This window comes from Megalobrama amblycephala, linkage group LG18 (genome assembly GCF_018812025.1).
Source record: "Megalobrama amblycephala isolate DHTTF-2021 linkage group LG18, ASM1881202v1, whole genome shotgun sequence".
In the NCBI taxonomy this organism is placed as follows: domain Eukaryota; kingdom Metazoa; phylum Chordata; class Actinopteri; order Cypriniformes; family Xenocyprididae; genus Megalobrama; species Megalobrama amblycephala.
This window is the reverse complement of record NC_063061.1, coordinates 20,381,767-20,399,660: the sequence shown is the minus strand read 5'-3', so window position 1 is coordinate 20,399,660 and position 17,894 is coordinate 20,381,767. Positions and strand designations below refer to the sequence as shown.

The 17,894-nt window shown below is 36.2% G+C and overlaps 1 protein-coding gene and 1 long non-coding RNA gene across 2 annotated transcripts; both read left to right on the top strand.

The window, feature by feature from the left end:
- The first annotated feature begins 263 nt into the window (after positions 1–263).
- LOC125252539 lies at positions 264–3,381 on the top strand. The gene is made up of 2 exons (XR_007181241.1): positions 264–959; positions 2,081–3,381. It is a non-coding gene; the product is annotated as an uncharacterized LOC125252539 (long non-coding RNA).
- Positions 3,382–6,084: 2,703 nt separating this feature from the next.
- On the top strand, positions 6,085–13,319 carry LOC125253223 (glutamine synthetase-like). The gene is made up of 7 exons (XM_048167089.1): positions 6,085–6,198; positions 6,465–6,663; positions 6,763–6,924; positions 7,788–7,934; positions 10,567–10,694; positions 12,245–12,444; positions 12,578–13,319. The coding sequence occupies exons 2-7, from the start codon at positions 6,495–6,497 to the stop codon at positions 12,888–12,890; spliced, it is 1,119 nt and encodes a 372-aa protein (XP_048023046.1). The 5' UTR covers positions 6,085–6,198; positions 6,465–6,494; the 3' UTR covers positions 12,891–13,319.
- Positions 13,320–17,894: the final 4,575 nt, after the last annotated feature.

Genomic DNA, 17,894 nt, shown 5'->3' with positions numbered 1-17,894 from the left:
ATATTCTCGTCGCTTTATAATATTAATATTGAACCACTGTGGTCACATGAACTGATTTAAATATGTTTTTAGTACCTTTATGGATCTTGAGAGAGGAAATGTCATTGCTCCCTATGGAGGCCTCACGGAACCATCGGATTTCAACTAAAATATCTTAATTTGTGTTCCGAAGATTAACGAAGGTCTTACGGGTGTGGAACGGCATGAGGGTGAGTAATTAATGACAGAATTTTCATTTTTGGGTGAACTAACCCTTTAAGTAAAGTGTAAACGTTGCTCCCAGTAAAAGTAGCTGTTAACTTGTTAATGTCGTTGTTTACACACACACACACACACACACACACACACACACACACACACAAATCCTTTGAATAGCATGAAACAATGTTTAGTGGGGGGTTTTCATACACACGTCAGTGATGATATATATTTTCTTTTTTGAACTCAGCATTACTAACAGAAGCTAAAGCGAAACTGAATTACGAGGTCTCTTAGCAACGGCGAAGTCTCCACGGCAACATCATCCTCCATATCCGTCTGTCGAAAAGCTCAATAGGATATTTCAAGCAACATCCTCACAGTACGCCAGCTGTAAAAAATGAAAAGCGTTGCTGTGTCAAAATTAAAGATCGGATTATAAACTCAGCGATGGGGAGTAAAATGTCGCTGTTTATTAATAATTTTTGAAGCGCGAGACACGAGCGGTGACTCGTGGAGGGATAACAGACGAGCGCGTGACTGAGATTCATCGACAGTGATGCTGTAGCTAAATTCCGTGCAAACTGCATTGCTGTGCAAAAACCTGTCAAATAGCGAATATTTGCACTTACCGGCAGGATGGACCCTGGTGTGCTCATATTCTTACTTTACGTGATGATAGCCCACGAGCTGGTGTGTGGACTGATGCAGTACAGGAGACAAGCAGCCAAGCCACATAAACGCCTAACGTGGTCCTCCAGGTAAGATGTATATGTGCTGTTTTTACCTCGCAGATTTACTAAAAATGTTCCCCAAGTGTGACCAAACCTATTTAAAGGGATAGTTCACCCAAAAATGAAAATTCTGTCATCATTTACTACATCATTTACTCACCCTCAAGTTGTTCCAAACCTGTATAAATTTCTTTGTTCTGCTGAACACAGTCCTATTTTGATGAAAGTTTGTAACCAGGCTGCTGTAACTATGGCTGTCAATGGTGCTTCAGAACTGTTCAGTTACCCACATTCTTCAAAATATCTTCGTTTGTATTCAACAGAAAAAAGAAACGTATACAGGTTTGGAACAACCTAAGGGTGAGTAAATGATGACAGAATTTTCATTTTTGGATGAACTATCCCTTTAAGAGTTATTCTGTAGGCCTGTGTCTTAAAGGGTTAGTTCACCCAAAAATGAAAATTCTGTCATTTATTACTCACCCTCATGCCGTTCCACACCTGTAAGACCTTCGTTAATCTTCAGAACACAAATTAAGATATTTTAGTTGAAATCCGATGGCTCAGTGAGGCCCCCATAGGGAGCAATGATACTTCCTCTCTCAAGATCCATAAAAGTACTAAAAACACATCTAAATCAGTTCAATATTAATATGATAAAGCAACGAGAATATTTTTGGAGCGCCAAAAAAACAAAATAACGACTTATTTAGTGATGGCTGATTTCAAAACACTGCTTCAGGAAGCATCGGAGCACAAATGAATCAGTGTATCAAATCATGATTCAGATCGCGCGTCAAACTGCCAACGGCTGAAATCACGTGACTTTGGCGCTCCGAACAGCAGATTCTCTCATTTTTGGGTGAACTAACCCTCTAAAATGTTTGTTTTTGTTACCACAAGCACATTTAGGTTACCTTACATCTAAATAAATATCACTAAATATGACTGAAGCAACATAAATGCTACCTTAATATTCACACTGTTGCCTTTTCTGGGAAATCAGCCTATAAATGTCTCATAGGAGACAGTATTTCCATAAATGTTTTGTTTTTAATCAACAGCCCTTATTTAGACAGCTAATTAAATATGGGCATGTGTGTGTATGCCTTCATTCATAACTGTGTGGTTCTTATTCTTACCCACAGTGCCCATGTCTGTCATGGAACGTGGCGAGTCAGTAGCCAGCCGGTCCGGAGAAGAGACTCAAAGAAAACTGGACGTATTGTCAGGAAAGCGTGATATGAGGGCTGCTGTGGACATATGATCAATATCATCCATTCTGCACTGTGATCACTCACTGAAGCTATGCTGGACCGCTCACTGCCGTTCATGATTATGTAGTAACCGCAGCTGTGATGCACAAAGTTTACAGTTTTCCTTCTCACTGTAATTCTGAATATCTTTTCTTAAAGGGATAGTTCACCCACTCTCATTTACTCACCCTCATGCCATCCAGATGTATGACTTTCTTTCTTAAGATAAACACATACAAAATTTTTACGAAAATATTCCATCTCTCTGAGTCCATATAATGCAACTGAATAGGTGCCGCTTGGTTGACGCGTGAAAAACCACACACAGCAATCGTGATGTATGACCCCAGTGGATGAATCTTCTGAAGTGAAATGACATGTGTTTAAGAAAAATACTAATATTTTAAACTCTTTTAACTATAAATCATCACTTCCGACCAACTGCATAGGCTCGTTCACAAGTTCAGCTGTCGTATTACAAGTTCACAAGTTCAGCTGTCGTATTGTCGTATGACAATAGACTGGAAGCAAAGATTTATAGTTAAAAAAAAAAGTTACAAATATTTTTTTCTTACAGATGATGTTTCACTTCAGAAGACATTGATTCATCCATTAGGGTTGTGTTAAAAGCAATCCAAATGTCTCATGCAGTATTCCAAGTCTTCTGAATGCATACAGTAGCTTTATGTAAGAAACAGGCTTTGTGTTTTCACATTAGACAGAAAGTCATACAGGTTTAAAACAGCATAAGGGTGAGTAAATTATGACAGAATTTTCATTTTTGGATTACCTATTCCTTTAAGGATGTTTGTGTAATTTGAAAGCTGCTATTTTATTTCCTTAAACTGAGTATTGCCTTTATATGAGTTGTGGTAGCCGGACACACAATGTTCAGTCCAAACCTGAGGGGATTTGGGAGCTCTGAACAATCACAATCTGATTTCACTGTGTATTTAAGCATGGATTTTAATCCTGGATTGCTGGAAATAGACTTTTCTAGCAACCACATCAATTTTGATGAAAAACATTTGGTAAATGATGTCAAAACAGGTTTGAAAATATAATTTGCATGTTTTTTCTGCCATTATATACTGTTTAAAACATGCACTTTCTTGTTTTAGATGTAACAAGTGCTTAACTACTGTACTTGTGTGTATGACTTTAATTAAACATGCATTTCATGTTAGTAATGATATTTTTGTCACATTTGAGGCACACTAATAAAAATGAATTACAGGTGTGGAACGGCATGAGGGTAAGTAATACATGACAGAATTTTCATTTTTGGGTGAACTAACCCTTTAAGACACAGGCCTACAGAATAACTCTTAAAGGGATAGTTCAACCAAAAATGAAAATTCTGTCATCATTTACTCACCCTCAAGTTGTTCCAAACCTGTATACGTTTCTTTTTTCTGTTGAACACAAAAGAAGATATTTTGAAGAATGTGGGTAACTGAACAGTTCTGAAGCACCATTGACTGCCATAGTACTTCTTTTCCTACTATGGAAGTCAATGGTGCCTCAAAGCAGCCTGGTTACAAACTTAACCTAATAAAAATGATTCTGTGGTGAAGTAAATATTACAAAAAAAATGTAATTTCTGCATGAAAAAGTTAGTTCAGACAAGAATTTAGAAAAACAAATTAAATTCTATATTAGTACTCAGTTCAAGCTTATCAATGTTTTACACAGTTCAGTCATAAAACTCTAGATGGCGCAGGCTGATGGGTCCTAATAACGCAACTGATGATAATTACAGCATTAACTACTTGGCACAAGCTGATTGGTTCATGTCACTTCTGCAGCCAATGAGCTTGTTGCTCACACATTTAAATGGCTGGTTACATTCACAATAGCAGTTTGCAGCGGCCTTCAGAGTTCCTCTAAAACCCTCCACCTTCCCCAGCTCCACCTGTATAGATCTGTTATGGGTTATTGATATATGCTATTGTGCAGCAGCACTATGTCTTACTCTTGGCAGCGTATCGCTGTATGTTCCTGTACTTGCTCTACAGCAGCAGCAATTCAGCAGATCTATTCCACCAAGACCAAATACATTAACATTGTTATATCCATTACCATCTTCAGAGAATTGTTATGATTGAAATAAAATTTAGTAAAAACCAACTTAACTTTTCTGATACTGGTGTTCCCATAATGCACTGGGCCTTGAATAATTAATGAGGTTGGTTTTCCGCTGTTTTCTAGCTGTATTTAGACTGTTTTTTCATTGCTTTTGTTGTTCGGTTTAGTAACTTGCCAATTTATGACATATGGAGTTCATTTTCTACTCAAAATGACACATTCATATATCGAATGCTACCGTCATTGTGTATTGTGTACCAAGTATTTGAAGTCTCTGTGTTCAGGCACACATTGTTTTTGTTATGTAGATATGGTGTCTACACTATATTTCTTGTATTATTTACTTCGATGTTTCTAAGTAAAGCATGCGCTTTAAAAGCATAATATAATTCAGTGTTAAGTTTGAGTAAAAAGTATTGCAAAGGGAGCTTCAACTACACACAAAAAATGACTAGAGAAATGCTAAAATTAAGTTTATGTAGCCTACAGACAGAAAAATTAAATAGTTTTGTACAAAGACTAGTCTTGTTTGATCTATGTAATAAAATTATGCAAAAAAAAAATAATAATAATAATATTTTTTTAAGTAAATCAAGCAGAAAATCTTTATCAGTGTATTCACCAAGCACCTTTCATACATTTCACTATTGTTCTTTTTTAGATTTGTATCATCAGAAAGATTTGGATCTTTAATATGTTAAGCAAGGGGTTACAGTTTGCCTGTTTTGCTTTTCTTATTTTCTTAGTAAGAACCACCACAACAAGACTTTGCAGGAATACTGGTGGTTCAGGAAACAGGTTACATTTTATTTTAAGGTTGCGTGTCATCATGATTATCTTGATGTCTACGTTTCTTACTCATTTTTTGTTTTCTGCTTGGAAATGTTCTGAAACACCACAATGGAGACAGGATGAACAGCTTGCATCACATTTTACATTTTTATGGTCAACAATTTACCAAAAATGTCCAAACACCCAAACATGGAATCCATATGTACTTGTATATATAAAACATTTTATTTCAAAAACACTGACATTTAAAAAAAGATTAATGCTCTTTAATATCTTCTGAAAAGCTTTTTACTAGATTTTAGAACATGGCTGCAGGGATTTGTTCCCATTCTTACGCAAGAGCTGGTAGCTGGTACTAGTGTTTCAACAGGCGTTTAATTGTTTCACTTTAATTTTTTTCATAAACACCCTGTTTATGCTTAGCATCTGGTTTTGCCTGTTTGTGGTTATGTTGTAGGATTAAGAATTCCCTTCAATGAATTAACAGCCAGACTCATTAGAAGAGGTTGTTCACGTAAGTGTCTTTAGGTGTTATGTCTGTTCTATGAACTACTGTGATTGGTGCATCTATATCAAATGCAAACAGGCACTTTCTATGTAGTTTGCTTTATGAGCATGTTAGCAAGGGTTTGAATCAGCTTTAATATTCAGCAAGTGTCTGTTCATATCAAAGTAAAAAGCTCTGTTCCTCTGTGCCTTCATTGCACTGATGTCAGTGGAAAAAAAACTCTCATTAAGCATATATGTGTAATTGCAGGAGAGCTGAGGTGAGAAAACTGTTGAGTAGATTGTATTTGTCACTGAAAATACTGGTCATGCACAAGTCTTAATTGCCTCAAGAGAAATCTATTATTGTATATTCAACTTATCAAGACCTATTAGTAATCTCAAAAAAATAAACCAATGAATGAATTTTTAAAATAATAATAATAATAAAAAATCTCAGCAGCAGTATCTCAGTAATCACATTAATGCTTTAGGGTGTAATGACTATTTTGTTTTGTCATCTGGAAATCACGCCTACCTTACGTCACACTTTGGCAGGCTTCCTTAAACTTGACTGTTTCAGCACGCAGGTCATCAGTCTTCATGTGTGGAGAGAAACAATTACATCATATGCACCTGTCTGAGTAAGTAGTAGCCTATATTATGGTGCTTTATTGAGCAGTAAAATTATGATTGGCTTTTATTATCCACTGTGTAATCAAAAAATGTAATAACTATTTTGATTAAAAAAAAAATTAAATAAAAAAGAATTAGCAGTCTAAATACTATCATTATATCACATTGTAAAAAATAGTTAACTGTTTCAGAGTTTGTTTGTTTTTTAATTTATAATATGTGCATGCTGGATTTTGACAGCATAGTCGCCGTTCTACTTGTTTTGTTTCTCCAGGTACATTATTTACTGTAAATCTGGTCCAGCATGTCTTACGTATCTGACAGCTCTAGTCTCAACAAGGCCCTGCGGCAGCAATATCTCAGTCTGCCTCAGGGACACTTCTGTCAGGTCACATACGTCTGGATTGATGGCTCTGGGGAGGGTCTGCGCAGCAAGACTCGAACCATGGATTCTGAGCCAAAGAGCATAACTGGTAGCAAAGTTTTGTTTTTGATTGAGCAGTTTCACTTTCACCTTTTGGTTTTTGGCAAATTATCTCTAGCTTCTAATGCTGTTTTTTCTTGTTCTTCAGATCTGACAGAATGGAACTTCGATGGTTCCAGCACAGGTCAGTCTGAAGGACGCAACAGCGACATGCTACTGATTCCCGTCTGCATGTTCAGGGACCCCTTCCTTTTGGACCCTAACAAACTGGTCCTGTGTGAAGTGCTCAAGCACACCCGGGAACCTGCAGGTATGATTGGGAAAATGCTAGTTTTTTTTTTTTTTTACTTACTGTTTTGAACCACATTCAGGAGGAACACAAGTAATGCATCTAAGATGAGATTTTTTTAGTATAACAGGTAAATTGGATTTATGCATTTTTAGTTGAAGTAGGCCTTTATTGAGAAAACAAATATTATTCAGTCTCATTCATCCACTTCCCAGCATGCACTGGTGCATTAATAATGCATATGGTTGCATTGTTTAACAGTTTGCTAAATTGTCATGGTCACATTTAGTAACTTATTGTCTTGTGATATCAGGATGAGTTTGTTCTTCAATTAAAAATGATTGCAAAATATCGTTACTGCTTCATGGTTTGTTTAGCTATATTTTTGAGTGTTTTTTGAATGCTTATTCCAATTTCTTATAAAAATTACATTATATTGAACAAATTTAAACCATTGTAAATAAAAATGTACTTTTTCAAGTTTTATTAACTTCTTGTTGATAAAAAAAAGTTCGATTTGTTTAAACGTTAATTGTTAAATTATGGCAGATTTAAGTCATGGCAACTTAACATTTTAAGTTTAATAAATGCATTTACTTATATAATTACGTTTATGAAACCGACTCAAAAAAAGTAATGTAAACTGTTGCCTCATTTGCATTTTAAGTTCTACAAGCACAATATTTTTTAAACTGAAAAATGTTTAAGATGTTAATGGGTTTGTTTGTTGCACACATCAGGTCTTGATGACTAACACTGCTTATATAAAAACATTATATAGAAGCATTTCATGCAGGTGTCGCACTGTGAGAGAAAGATGATGTAATATCTTTTAAAGATGATCTAAAAGATCTAATCCCTTTTACTTTTATGTGTTCTCATAGAATCGAATCATCGTAACAGCTGTAATAAAGTCATGGAGAAGGTCAAAAATCTTCACCCTTGGTTTGGTATGGAGCAGGAGTATACTCTGTTTGGAGTGGATGGACACCCTTATGGCTGGCCCAGACTTGGCTTCCCCAAACCACAAGGTTATCTGAATATTAAAATGAGTTGTTACATTTACAGTCGGTGAGGGTGCAACATGAAGTATAAACATAATGCTAATTTGTACCCACGCAGAAGGCGACGTTCTCAGGACCTTGCGCAACGTTCCCTAAAAGTTCTCAAAAGGTGATGAAAATTCCAAACCTTTACAGGACATTTGGGACATCAACAGAATGTTCCCACACGGTCCTCTATTGGTCATTTAATAACGTTCCTGATATGAGTTTAGGGGGACGTTCTATTTTGGTTATTTTATGGTCATGCAAGAACGTTAAAAAAGAGGACATTTGGGAAGTTAACAGAACGTCCTATAGTAATAGTCCCCTAAACATTCCCAGAACGTCCTGAATGTTCCCTGAAGGTCCACCAAATAATGTTCCCCAAGCCTTAAAAGAACTCCACATTGTGACCGTCTCTGAACGTTCTGGGAACATTACTAGACAACGTCCTTAATACCAGTGGACGTTCTGAGAATGTTCTGGGAACGTGAAATTTCTAGCAGGGTAAATCTGTCACCTAGTATCATTCCCAGAACATTCAGAGACTGTCATGATGTGGAGTTCTTTTAAGGTTTGGGGAACGTTATTTGGTGGACATTCAGGACATTCTGGGAATGTTTAGGGGACTATTACTATAGGACGTTCTGTTAACTTCCCAAATGTCCTCTTTGTAACGTTCTCGCGCGGCCATAAAATAACCAAAATAGAACGTCCCCTTAAACTCATATCGGGAACGTTTTTAAATGACCAACAGAGGACCATGTGGGAACGTTCTGTTAATGTCCCATATATCCTCATTGGACCATAAAATTAACCAAATTGGAATGTCCCCCTAAAGTCATATAAGGAACCTTCAACTGCAGCACTTTCACATTTTACAGCACGTTTTATATCCCAAATGTTCTGTAAAATTTCAGAATTTTCATCACTTTTAGAGAACTTTTAGGCAAAGTTGCGCAAGGTCACAAGAACGTCACCTTCTACGTGGGTGTTTTATAAAAAATAATAAAGTTTGAAGTCACCGTTATGGAGGCGAGCGTTTGCTTTAGATGACTCTTGATTCTTGACGTTTAACATTAGATTTTTTCTGGTTGCTTCAACTGTGTTTTCAAGACATGTTTGTTATAGCAAAAAATGCAAGAGAAGTTCTGATCAGATGAATTGGGTTGTTTAGTGCTGGTGATTTGATCATTGTAGAGTGTCCTGATTCATTGATCATCACCAGACTCTAAACTATGAATGTAACATTATGTATTAAATGTTAGTTTTGCATTAGTTAATGGGTTTTTTTTTTAGTTTAGTTTCTTATACAGAGTTTTGAGCGTTGTCTTTTGCTCACACAGACATCATGAATCAGCGTATGATCCTCAACGGTGGTGACAAACAAAAATCTTTTTTGTGACTTTAGTAGCTTGTTTTGTGATGCTCAGAGTTGATCTGTTTATCTGAAAATTTTGTCACCATTGTTGAGGATCATACGCAGAATCTTGATGTCTGTGTGAATCTACATGATGCTTTCTGAATAATTTCTGCACAATGATAAAAGCTTTCAAAAAATCAAAGCAGGACAGGATTTTATGCATTATCATATAACTGCAACATGAAATGAATGCAATATTCAGAGATCAGTGAATAAGACCACTGTATAATATAATCATCAACAATGAGCAACCAAATCCATTTGATCAGTTTTTTTTTTTGTAACAATGCTTTAGAAACACACAGTTCCAACAATTGGAGAAAAGTTAAAGCTAAAACATCAAGGGTCAGGAGCCCAACTAAAGCAAGCGCTTACCTCCGTAACGGTGACATTTATACATTTTGATAAAACATCAACACCTCATTAAGAAGATTTGTATGAAAGAAACAAAGTCAGAGTGGTTTGTAATAAGTGAAGATGCAGAGATCTAGCGAGATCTGTTAGTGTTTAATGTTCTGTTTCTGTTATCTGAGTTTTGTGAGGTTATCACTGTGCTGGAGAGTAGAGCCTGTGCTTCAGTCAGTGATGATCCAGAAACACTGATGTTCTGCTGCATGTTGCTTTATTTAAAGATAGTAACTGTGTAGTTGCTGATGCAGTGATACAGCAGTTACATTAGCTCATGCATGTGCTGTTGTCAGCTAATGACTTACTGCAAGAGATTTGCATTTTAAAGAAAAGCTTTCATAATATTAATCCAGGAATTACCTGTAAAGAGCTTTTTTTGTAAGACATTTAAGAAAAAGTTGTTTTTGTTTGAACAGCCACTTTTGTTAGTCAATTTTTTGACAAGGGCAGCAGGGACATTCTGAGAACATTTCCAAATAAAGTATGGTTCCCTAAACGTTCAGAGAACGTCTTGAATGTTCTGTGAAGGTCCACCAAATAACGTCCCCCAAACCTTAAAAGAACTCCACATCATGACCGTCTCTGAACGTACTGGGAACGTTACTAGGCAACGTCCTTAACACCAGTTTCTGAGTTTTGAGAATGTTCTGAGAACGTAAAATTTCTAGCGGGGTAACACCTTATAAAATTCAATGAGAATGATCTTTAGTTTTAAAAGTGCTGTGAGGGATTTTTTGGTACACACTCTATTAGCCAATGAGAAAACATTTTTTGCCTCTCTTCTTTCAGGTCCATATTACTGCAGTGTTGGTGCTGACAGAGCCTTTGGCAGAGATATTGTTGAGTGTCATTATAAAGCCTGTCTGTATGCTGGCATCAAAATCAGTGGTACTAATGCAGAGGTCATGCCCTCTCAGGTAACTACCATGAAGTTATTACCATAAAATAACCAAATTGGAATGTCCCCCTAAAGTCATATAAGGAACCTTGAACTGCAGCACTTTCATTACCAAAAGAGGATGTTTTAGGAACGTCCCGAACGTTCTGTAAAGGTTCAGAATTTTCGTCACCTTTAGAGAACTTTTAGAAAACGTTGCGCAAGGTCACAAGAACATCGCCTTCTACGTAGGTTTATAGAAAATAATAAAGTTTGGAGTCACCGTTATGGAGGTGAGCGTTTGCTTTAGATGGGCTCTTGATTCTTGACATGTTAGCATTAGATTTTGTCTGGCTGCTTTGACTGTGTTTTCAAAACATGCTCGTTATAGCAAAAAATGCAAGAGAAATTCTGATCAGATGAGTTTGGTTATTTAGTGTTGATGATTTGATCATCATGGAGTTTCCTGGTTCACTGATCCTCTCCAGAATCTAAACTATGAGTGTTTTTACTGTTAGTTTTGCATTAATTAACACTTAGTTTTTTAAGTTTTATTTTTTTAAATTCATTATACTGATTCATTATACAGATATACTGAGCGTATGAACCTCAACAATGGTGACAATAAACAAAAATCTTTATTTGTGACTTTAGTAGCTTGTTTTGTGATGCTCAGAGTTGATCTGTTTATCTGAAAATCTTGTCACCATTGTTTGAGGTTCATATGCAGAATCTCGATGTCTGTGTGAGTCTACATGATGCTGTCTGAACAATGAAAAAAACTTTAAAAATATCAAAGCAGGACAGGGTTTTATGTATTATCATAGATCTACAACAACATGAAAGAAATAAATTATTCAGAGATCAGTGAATAAGGATACTGTATAGTGATAAAATAACCAACAATGAGCAACCAAATCCATTTGATCAGACTTTTCTTTGTAACACACAGTTACAACAACCACAGTAATAAGTAAAGTAAAGTCAAAACATCAAAGGTCAGGAGCCCAACTTAAGCAAGCGCTTACCTCCGTAACGGTGACATTTATACATTTTGATAAAACATCAACACCTCAATAAGAAGATTTGTATGAAAGAAATAAAGTCAAAGTGGTTTGTAATAAGTGAAGATGCAGAGATCTAGAGAGATCTGTTTGTGTTTAATGTTCTGTTTCTGTTATCTGAGATTTCTTCAGTCAGTGATGATCCAGAAACACTGATGTTCTGCTGCATGTTGCTTTATTTAAAGGCTGCAGTAACAGTGTAGTTACTGATGCAGTGATACAGCAGTTACATTAACTCATGCATGTGCTGTTGTCAGCTAATGACTTACTGCAAGAGATTTGCACTTTAAAGAAAAGATTTCATAATAATAATTCCGAAGATGCTTTTTTTGTAAGACATTAAAGAAAAAATAGTTTTACAGATACAGTAGACTGATCAATGTGGGAACAAGTATTCACACTTTTCTACTTCTGCATATCAGTTACAAAAAAAAAGATTATCATTGTATCCATGGCGAAAAAAATGTAGATCTATTGTCTATATCTATACTGGATGGCCAATGAGGATAGCTTACTCTGTCTGCAGTGGGAGTTTCAGGTGGGTCCATGTGAAGGAATTGAGATGGGAGATCATCTGTGGATGGCACGTTTCCTGCTACATAGGGTGTGTGAAGATTTCGGAGTTGTGGCCACCCTGGATCCAAAACCCATGACAGGAGACTGGAATGGAGCTGGTTGCCACATCAATGTGAGCACAGAGCAAATGAGAGAAGAAGGAGGAATTGAGTATGTACTGACACACACACACAAGTCATAAAGGTCAGAGAGACTAAAGACATCTATAAAACAGAGAGAGTGAGTTGTGTTACGTTGATATTGCCATGTGTTCTGACTTCCATCCTCCTCCTCTCTGCATCAGGCACATTGAGAAAGCCATTGAGAAACTAGGAAAGCAACATGCAGAGCATATTCAAGTCTACGACCCACGCGGTGGAGAAGATAACAAACGTCGTCTCACGGGTCGTCACGAGACCGCCAGTATCCATGATTTCTCAGCAGGTGTTGCTAACCGAGGGGCGAGTGTCCGTATCCCTCGTCAGGTGGGTCAGGAAAAACGTGGTTACTTTGAGGACCGCCGTCCTGCTGCCAACTGTGACCCATATGCCGTGACCTGTGCAATGGCCCGCACATGCATGGTGGAAGAAGAGGAAGATGTCCATGATCTGGAATGACACACTTTTGGAAGTTGTTTAGAATATTGGGTAGAGGACACATTAAACTGTTATATTTGTATGTAAATCATACTCTATACTTAAATTAAAAAAGAATGTTTAATGAAAAGAATGTTTAATGGCTTGATATGCTGTATCAAATGATCATACACCTTAGTTTGCCTGTATAGATCTCTGTCCAGGGTTAACAGCATTGACTCTGACCTGTCTTTCTACTCATCACAAAAAGAAAAATCAAAAGACCACATTCCAAGTTAATTGCCACAGAAATGCAGATGGTTTAGATGAACAGGCTTTTATAATACGCAAATTTCCAAGGGTGTAAATGCCAGTTCACATTTTTACAAAAAATATTCCACTTAAACCACATGTGTGAACAAATAAAAACATAAAAACATGAGTGAAGTGAATAAAAATGTAACAAACTTGTCAGTAAGGGTATTCATTGACAGCAGCATTTCACATTTATATAGTATGTGTGTGTACACATACACATTCCCTACATTATGGGGACTGAATGTTTTTGGTCCCCATGAAGAAAACAACTATTCAAACAATGATTCAAAATAGTCCACACTTATTTCTAATGATGTGATCAAACTAATTTTACAAAACATGAGCCAGTTCAGAGTGCAGAGGTGAACTGAATGTTGATACAAACAATGGATGGCAACATTTTTGGGTGAACTAACCCTTTAAGTGACTGGGCTCTAAATATGAAGTGACACCCCAGCTAACAGAATTTTGAAGAACGTTCTCTAAATATTCAGTGTTGGTTCTGGGAACGTAAAAAACGTCCTAGTTTTCTTGACATTCCAGGAATGTTTTTATAAGGTATAATGTTCCTCAAATGTTCTTTCAACTTAATTTTGATCTAAAATTCAACATTGTAGGAACGTTGATCTGTAACATTCCAAGAACATGAAAATGTCCAGTTTTCTTAATGTTAGTAGAATGTTATTTAAAGGTTAGTATGATGTTCCAGGAATGTTTTTATAAGGTATAATGTTCCTGAAACGTTCTTTCAATTTAATTTTGATGTAAAATTCAACATTTTAGGAACGTTGATTTGTAACATTCCAAGAACATAAATTGTCCAGTTTCTTTAATGTTAGTAGAATGTTATTTAAAGGTTAATATGACGTTCCTGAAACATTCTTTCAATCATTCAAACACCTGCTGTGAACAAGCACTGAAAGAAAGAGAAATAAAAACACAAACTTTCTTCAGCCACAGCCTTAGATGAGCTGAAGATAAAAGACATTAAATCTATGAAGATCTGATTAAACAACTTCACAAACAACATTACCAGCTTCACTTATTACTAACCAGACTAATTTTGTTTCTGTCACCTGTCTACAGAAGAGTAGATGTTTTGTTTGAGGTCTAACAACAGACAAAAGACTGCATTAAAGTGGTTTAAACAACTGCTGTTGTCTGTAATTGCTAATTTAAGAAATTGAAATACTGTGTCAAACTCAACCAATGTGAAAAATATCATTTACAACACTATCATTGCTAACTTTTTGTTTAAAACATTTGGTGTCATTCATACACTCACAGACATCAACATCCGGCATATGAAACGCAACAATGGTGATCTCTTCATGCCAGCATACAAAACACATTCATGGTTCCCAGCATGCATTGCAACATGAATAAATTATGCAGCTAATTTTTTTTTGTCACCATTGTTGAGGTTTGTATGATGAGTGTTAAAAATTATATCACATTTGAGCGTGTTATTTACTTTTCACATATCACTTCAACATGAAAAGTACTGACAATTACTATAAGACAGTTGATTAATCCAGTTTAATGCAGTCATTTGTATAATGTTAGAACAAAGACATTGATTTACTTTGTCAATGCAGAAATGTTTTCTGAAAACATGTCATTGCTGATAAAGAAGCAACTCAGTCAGGGGCAAAGAGCTCAACTAAAGCAACCACCAACCTCCATGATGGTGACCTCAAACGAAACATCTAAACCTGTTAATTCTCAGTAAGAGCTTCTGTAGACGTGTGACAGAAATAAAGTCAGTCTCGTTAATAAGTGAAGCTGGTAATGCTGTTTGTGAAGTTGTTTAATCAGATCTTCAGAGATGTAATGTCTTTTATCTTCAGTTCATCTAAGGCTGTGGCTGAAGAAAGTTAGTTTGTGATTTTATTTCTCTTTCTTTCAGTGCTTGTTCACAGCAGGTGTTTGAATGATTGGGATGTTTCAGGAACATCATACTAACCTTTAAATAACATTATACTAAGATTAAGGAAACTGGACAATTTATGTTCTTGGAATGTTACAAATCAATGTTGAATTTTAGATCAAAATTAAGTTGAAAGAACGTTTGAGGAAAATTATACCTTATAAAAACGTCCCTGAAACGTCAAGAAAACTGGACGTTTTTTACGTTCCTAGAACCAAAACTGAATATTTAGAGATTTTCGTTCATTTGTTCTTTTACAAGATTTCAAAGTTTGTCGAGTTTCAATGATGGTTTTTTTAGTTCTGTAACGAGATTTCAATGACATTGCTTTTCAGTGACAGTCAGCTTTGTTCTGTCATGAGATTTCAATTATGGTCGGTTTTGTTCGCTTACGAGATTTCAATGACGTCGCTTTTCAGTGTCAGACGGTTTTGTTCTGTTATGAGATTTCAAAGACAGTTTTGTTCCTTTGTTCTTTTATGAGATTTCAAAGACTGTCAATTTTTTTCATTATGAGATTTCAGTGACGGTTGGTTTTGTGTCTGGAATTGAGATTTCAATGGCGAATGGTTTTGTTCAGTTACGAGATCTCAATGACAGTCAGTTTTCAGTGTCAGTCAGTTTTGTTCAGTTATGACATTTCAAAGACTGCCGGTTTTGTTCCTTTGTTCCTTTACAAGATTTCAAGGAAAGTCAGTTTTGTTCGGTTACAACATTTCAATGACGGTCAGTTTTCAGTGACAGTTGTTTTTGTTCTGTCATGAGATTTCAAAGATGGTCGGTTTTGTTCCTTTGTTCTTTTACAAGATTTCAAAGACAGTCGGTTTTGTTTCGTTGCAAGATTTCAATGACGGTCAGTTTTGTTCGTCTACGAGATCTCAATGACGGTCGGTTTTCAGTGTCAGTTGGTTTTGTTCAGTTACGAGATCTCAATGGTGGTCAGATTTGCTGGGTTATGAGATTTCAATGACGGTTTTGTTCGTCTACGAGATCTCAATGACGGTCGGTTTTAAGTGTCAGTTGGTCTTGTTCAGTTACGCGATCTCAATGATCATCAGTTTTGCTAGGTTATTTCAATGACAGTCGGTTTTGTTTGGTTATGAGATCTCAGTGACGGTCAGTTTTCAGTGTCAGTTGGTTTTGGTCTGTCATGAGATTTCAATGACGGTTAATTTTCAGTGTCAGTGAGTTTTGTTTTGTTCTGTAATGAGATTTCAAAGACTGTTGGTTTTTTTCCTTTGTTTTTTTACGAGATTTCAAAGACAGTTGGTTTTGTTTTGTTAGAAGATTTTGATGACGATCAGTTTAGTTCAGTTACGAGATCTCAATGACAGTCAGTTTTCAGTGTCAGTTGGTTTTGTTCTGTTATGACATTTCAAAGACAGTTGGTTTTATTTGTTTGTTTGTTGGGTTGGATTTAATATAGTTAAAACTGCCCAAACAAAATCTAACATTAAAAAGTCAAGGGTCAAGAGCTCAACTAAAACAAACCCTGACCTCGATGATGGTAACTTAAAAATTGTGATTTTCTCCTTTGGTGATTCTGCTTGATATCATCAGGTGTCTTCAATATTGGTCAATCATCACTCAATTAATCACTTATTTATGCTTCAGTGGGTGTATAAAATATAGCAGGACTTTTAATTTCTGAACCCTGGACTACCCACCTTTGAATATTAATATAAAAAAAATGTATCCTTTTTGCAGAAAAGGATAAAGAAGGTTTACATTAATTCATGCATGTCAAAAACATAAACGGTACATAAATCTAACTCTCAGTGTGTTTTAAAAATAATGTCTGGTTAAAGTTATGCAGGCTATCTGAGAAAGCAATAGGGAATGACACATTCACAACTGAAACTTTTATTATGCAACCACATATACATTTATACAAGTTATCTTCTTAAACTAACTAAAATAAAATCAAAACAGTTGTAGCCTACTAAAACAAACAAACTCGATGTTGGCTCATTTCCTAACGATAGACCACCAGTGGCTGTAATCACTACTAAATTATATCTCACGACACAATGTAACCTACAATCTATTGAACATACATAAACAGTTATTAATAAAAAAGAATCATAAATTCATTCGACGCGGAAACACAATCACGTTACAAGGACAGTCCACTAAAATTTTCAGTGGCGCTTTAAGACAAAACAGGAAACTCGTGAATATTCATATAAGCTCCACCCAGTGTCACCGAAAATCTCAGACACTGAATATTTCATAACACTGGCCGTCAGTTAAATTTCGTGAAGGAACAAAACCGGCCGCTTTAGCAAACTCGTAAAGAGAACCAAGACCGGCCATCTTTGAAATCACATGACAGAACAGAGCCGACAGCCACTGAACGTCGACCGCCCATAAGATCTTGTAACCAAACTAAACAGGCCATCAGTAAAATTTTGTGAAGGAACAAAATCAGCCGCCTCTTCAATCTTGTAAAGAAAACCCTCTTTGAGAATCATGGCCGTCTTTAAAATCTAATGACAGAACAGAGCCGACAGCCACTGAACGTTGACTGCTCATGAGATCTCGTAACCGAGCAAAACTGGCAATCAGTGAAATCTCATGAAGGAACAAAACTGCCTGCATTTGCAATCTTATAAAGAGAACTAAAACCGGCCGTCTTTGCAATCTGGTAAAGAAAACCATATTTGAGAACCATAGCCATCTTTAAAATCACATGACAGAACAGAGCCGACAGCCACTGAACGCTGACTGCCCCTGAGATCTCGTAATTGGACTAAACCGACCGTCAGTGAAATCTTGTGCAGTAACAAAACCAGCTG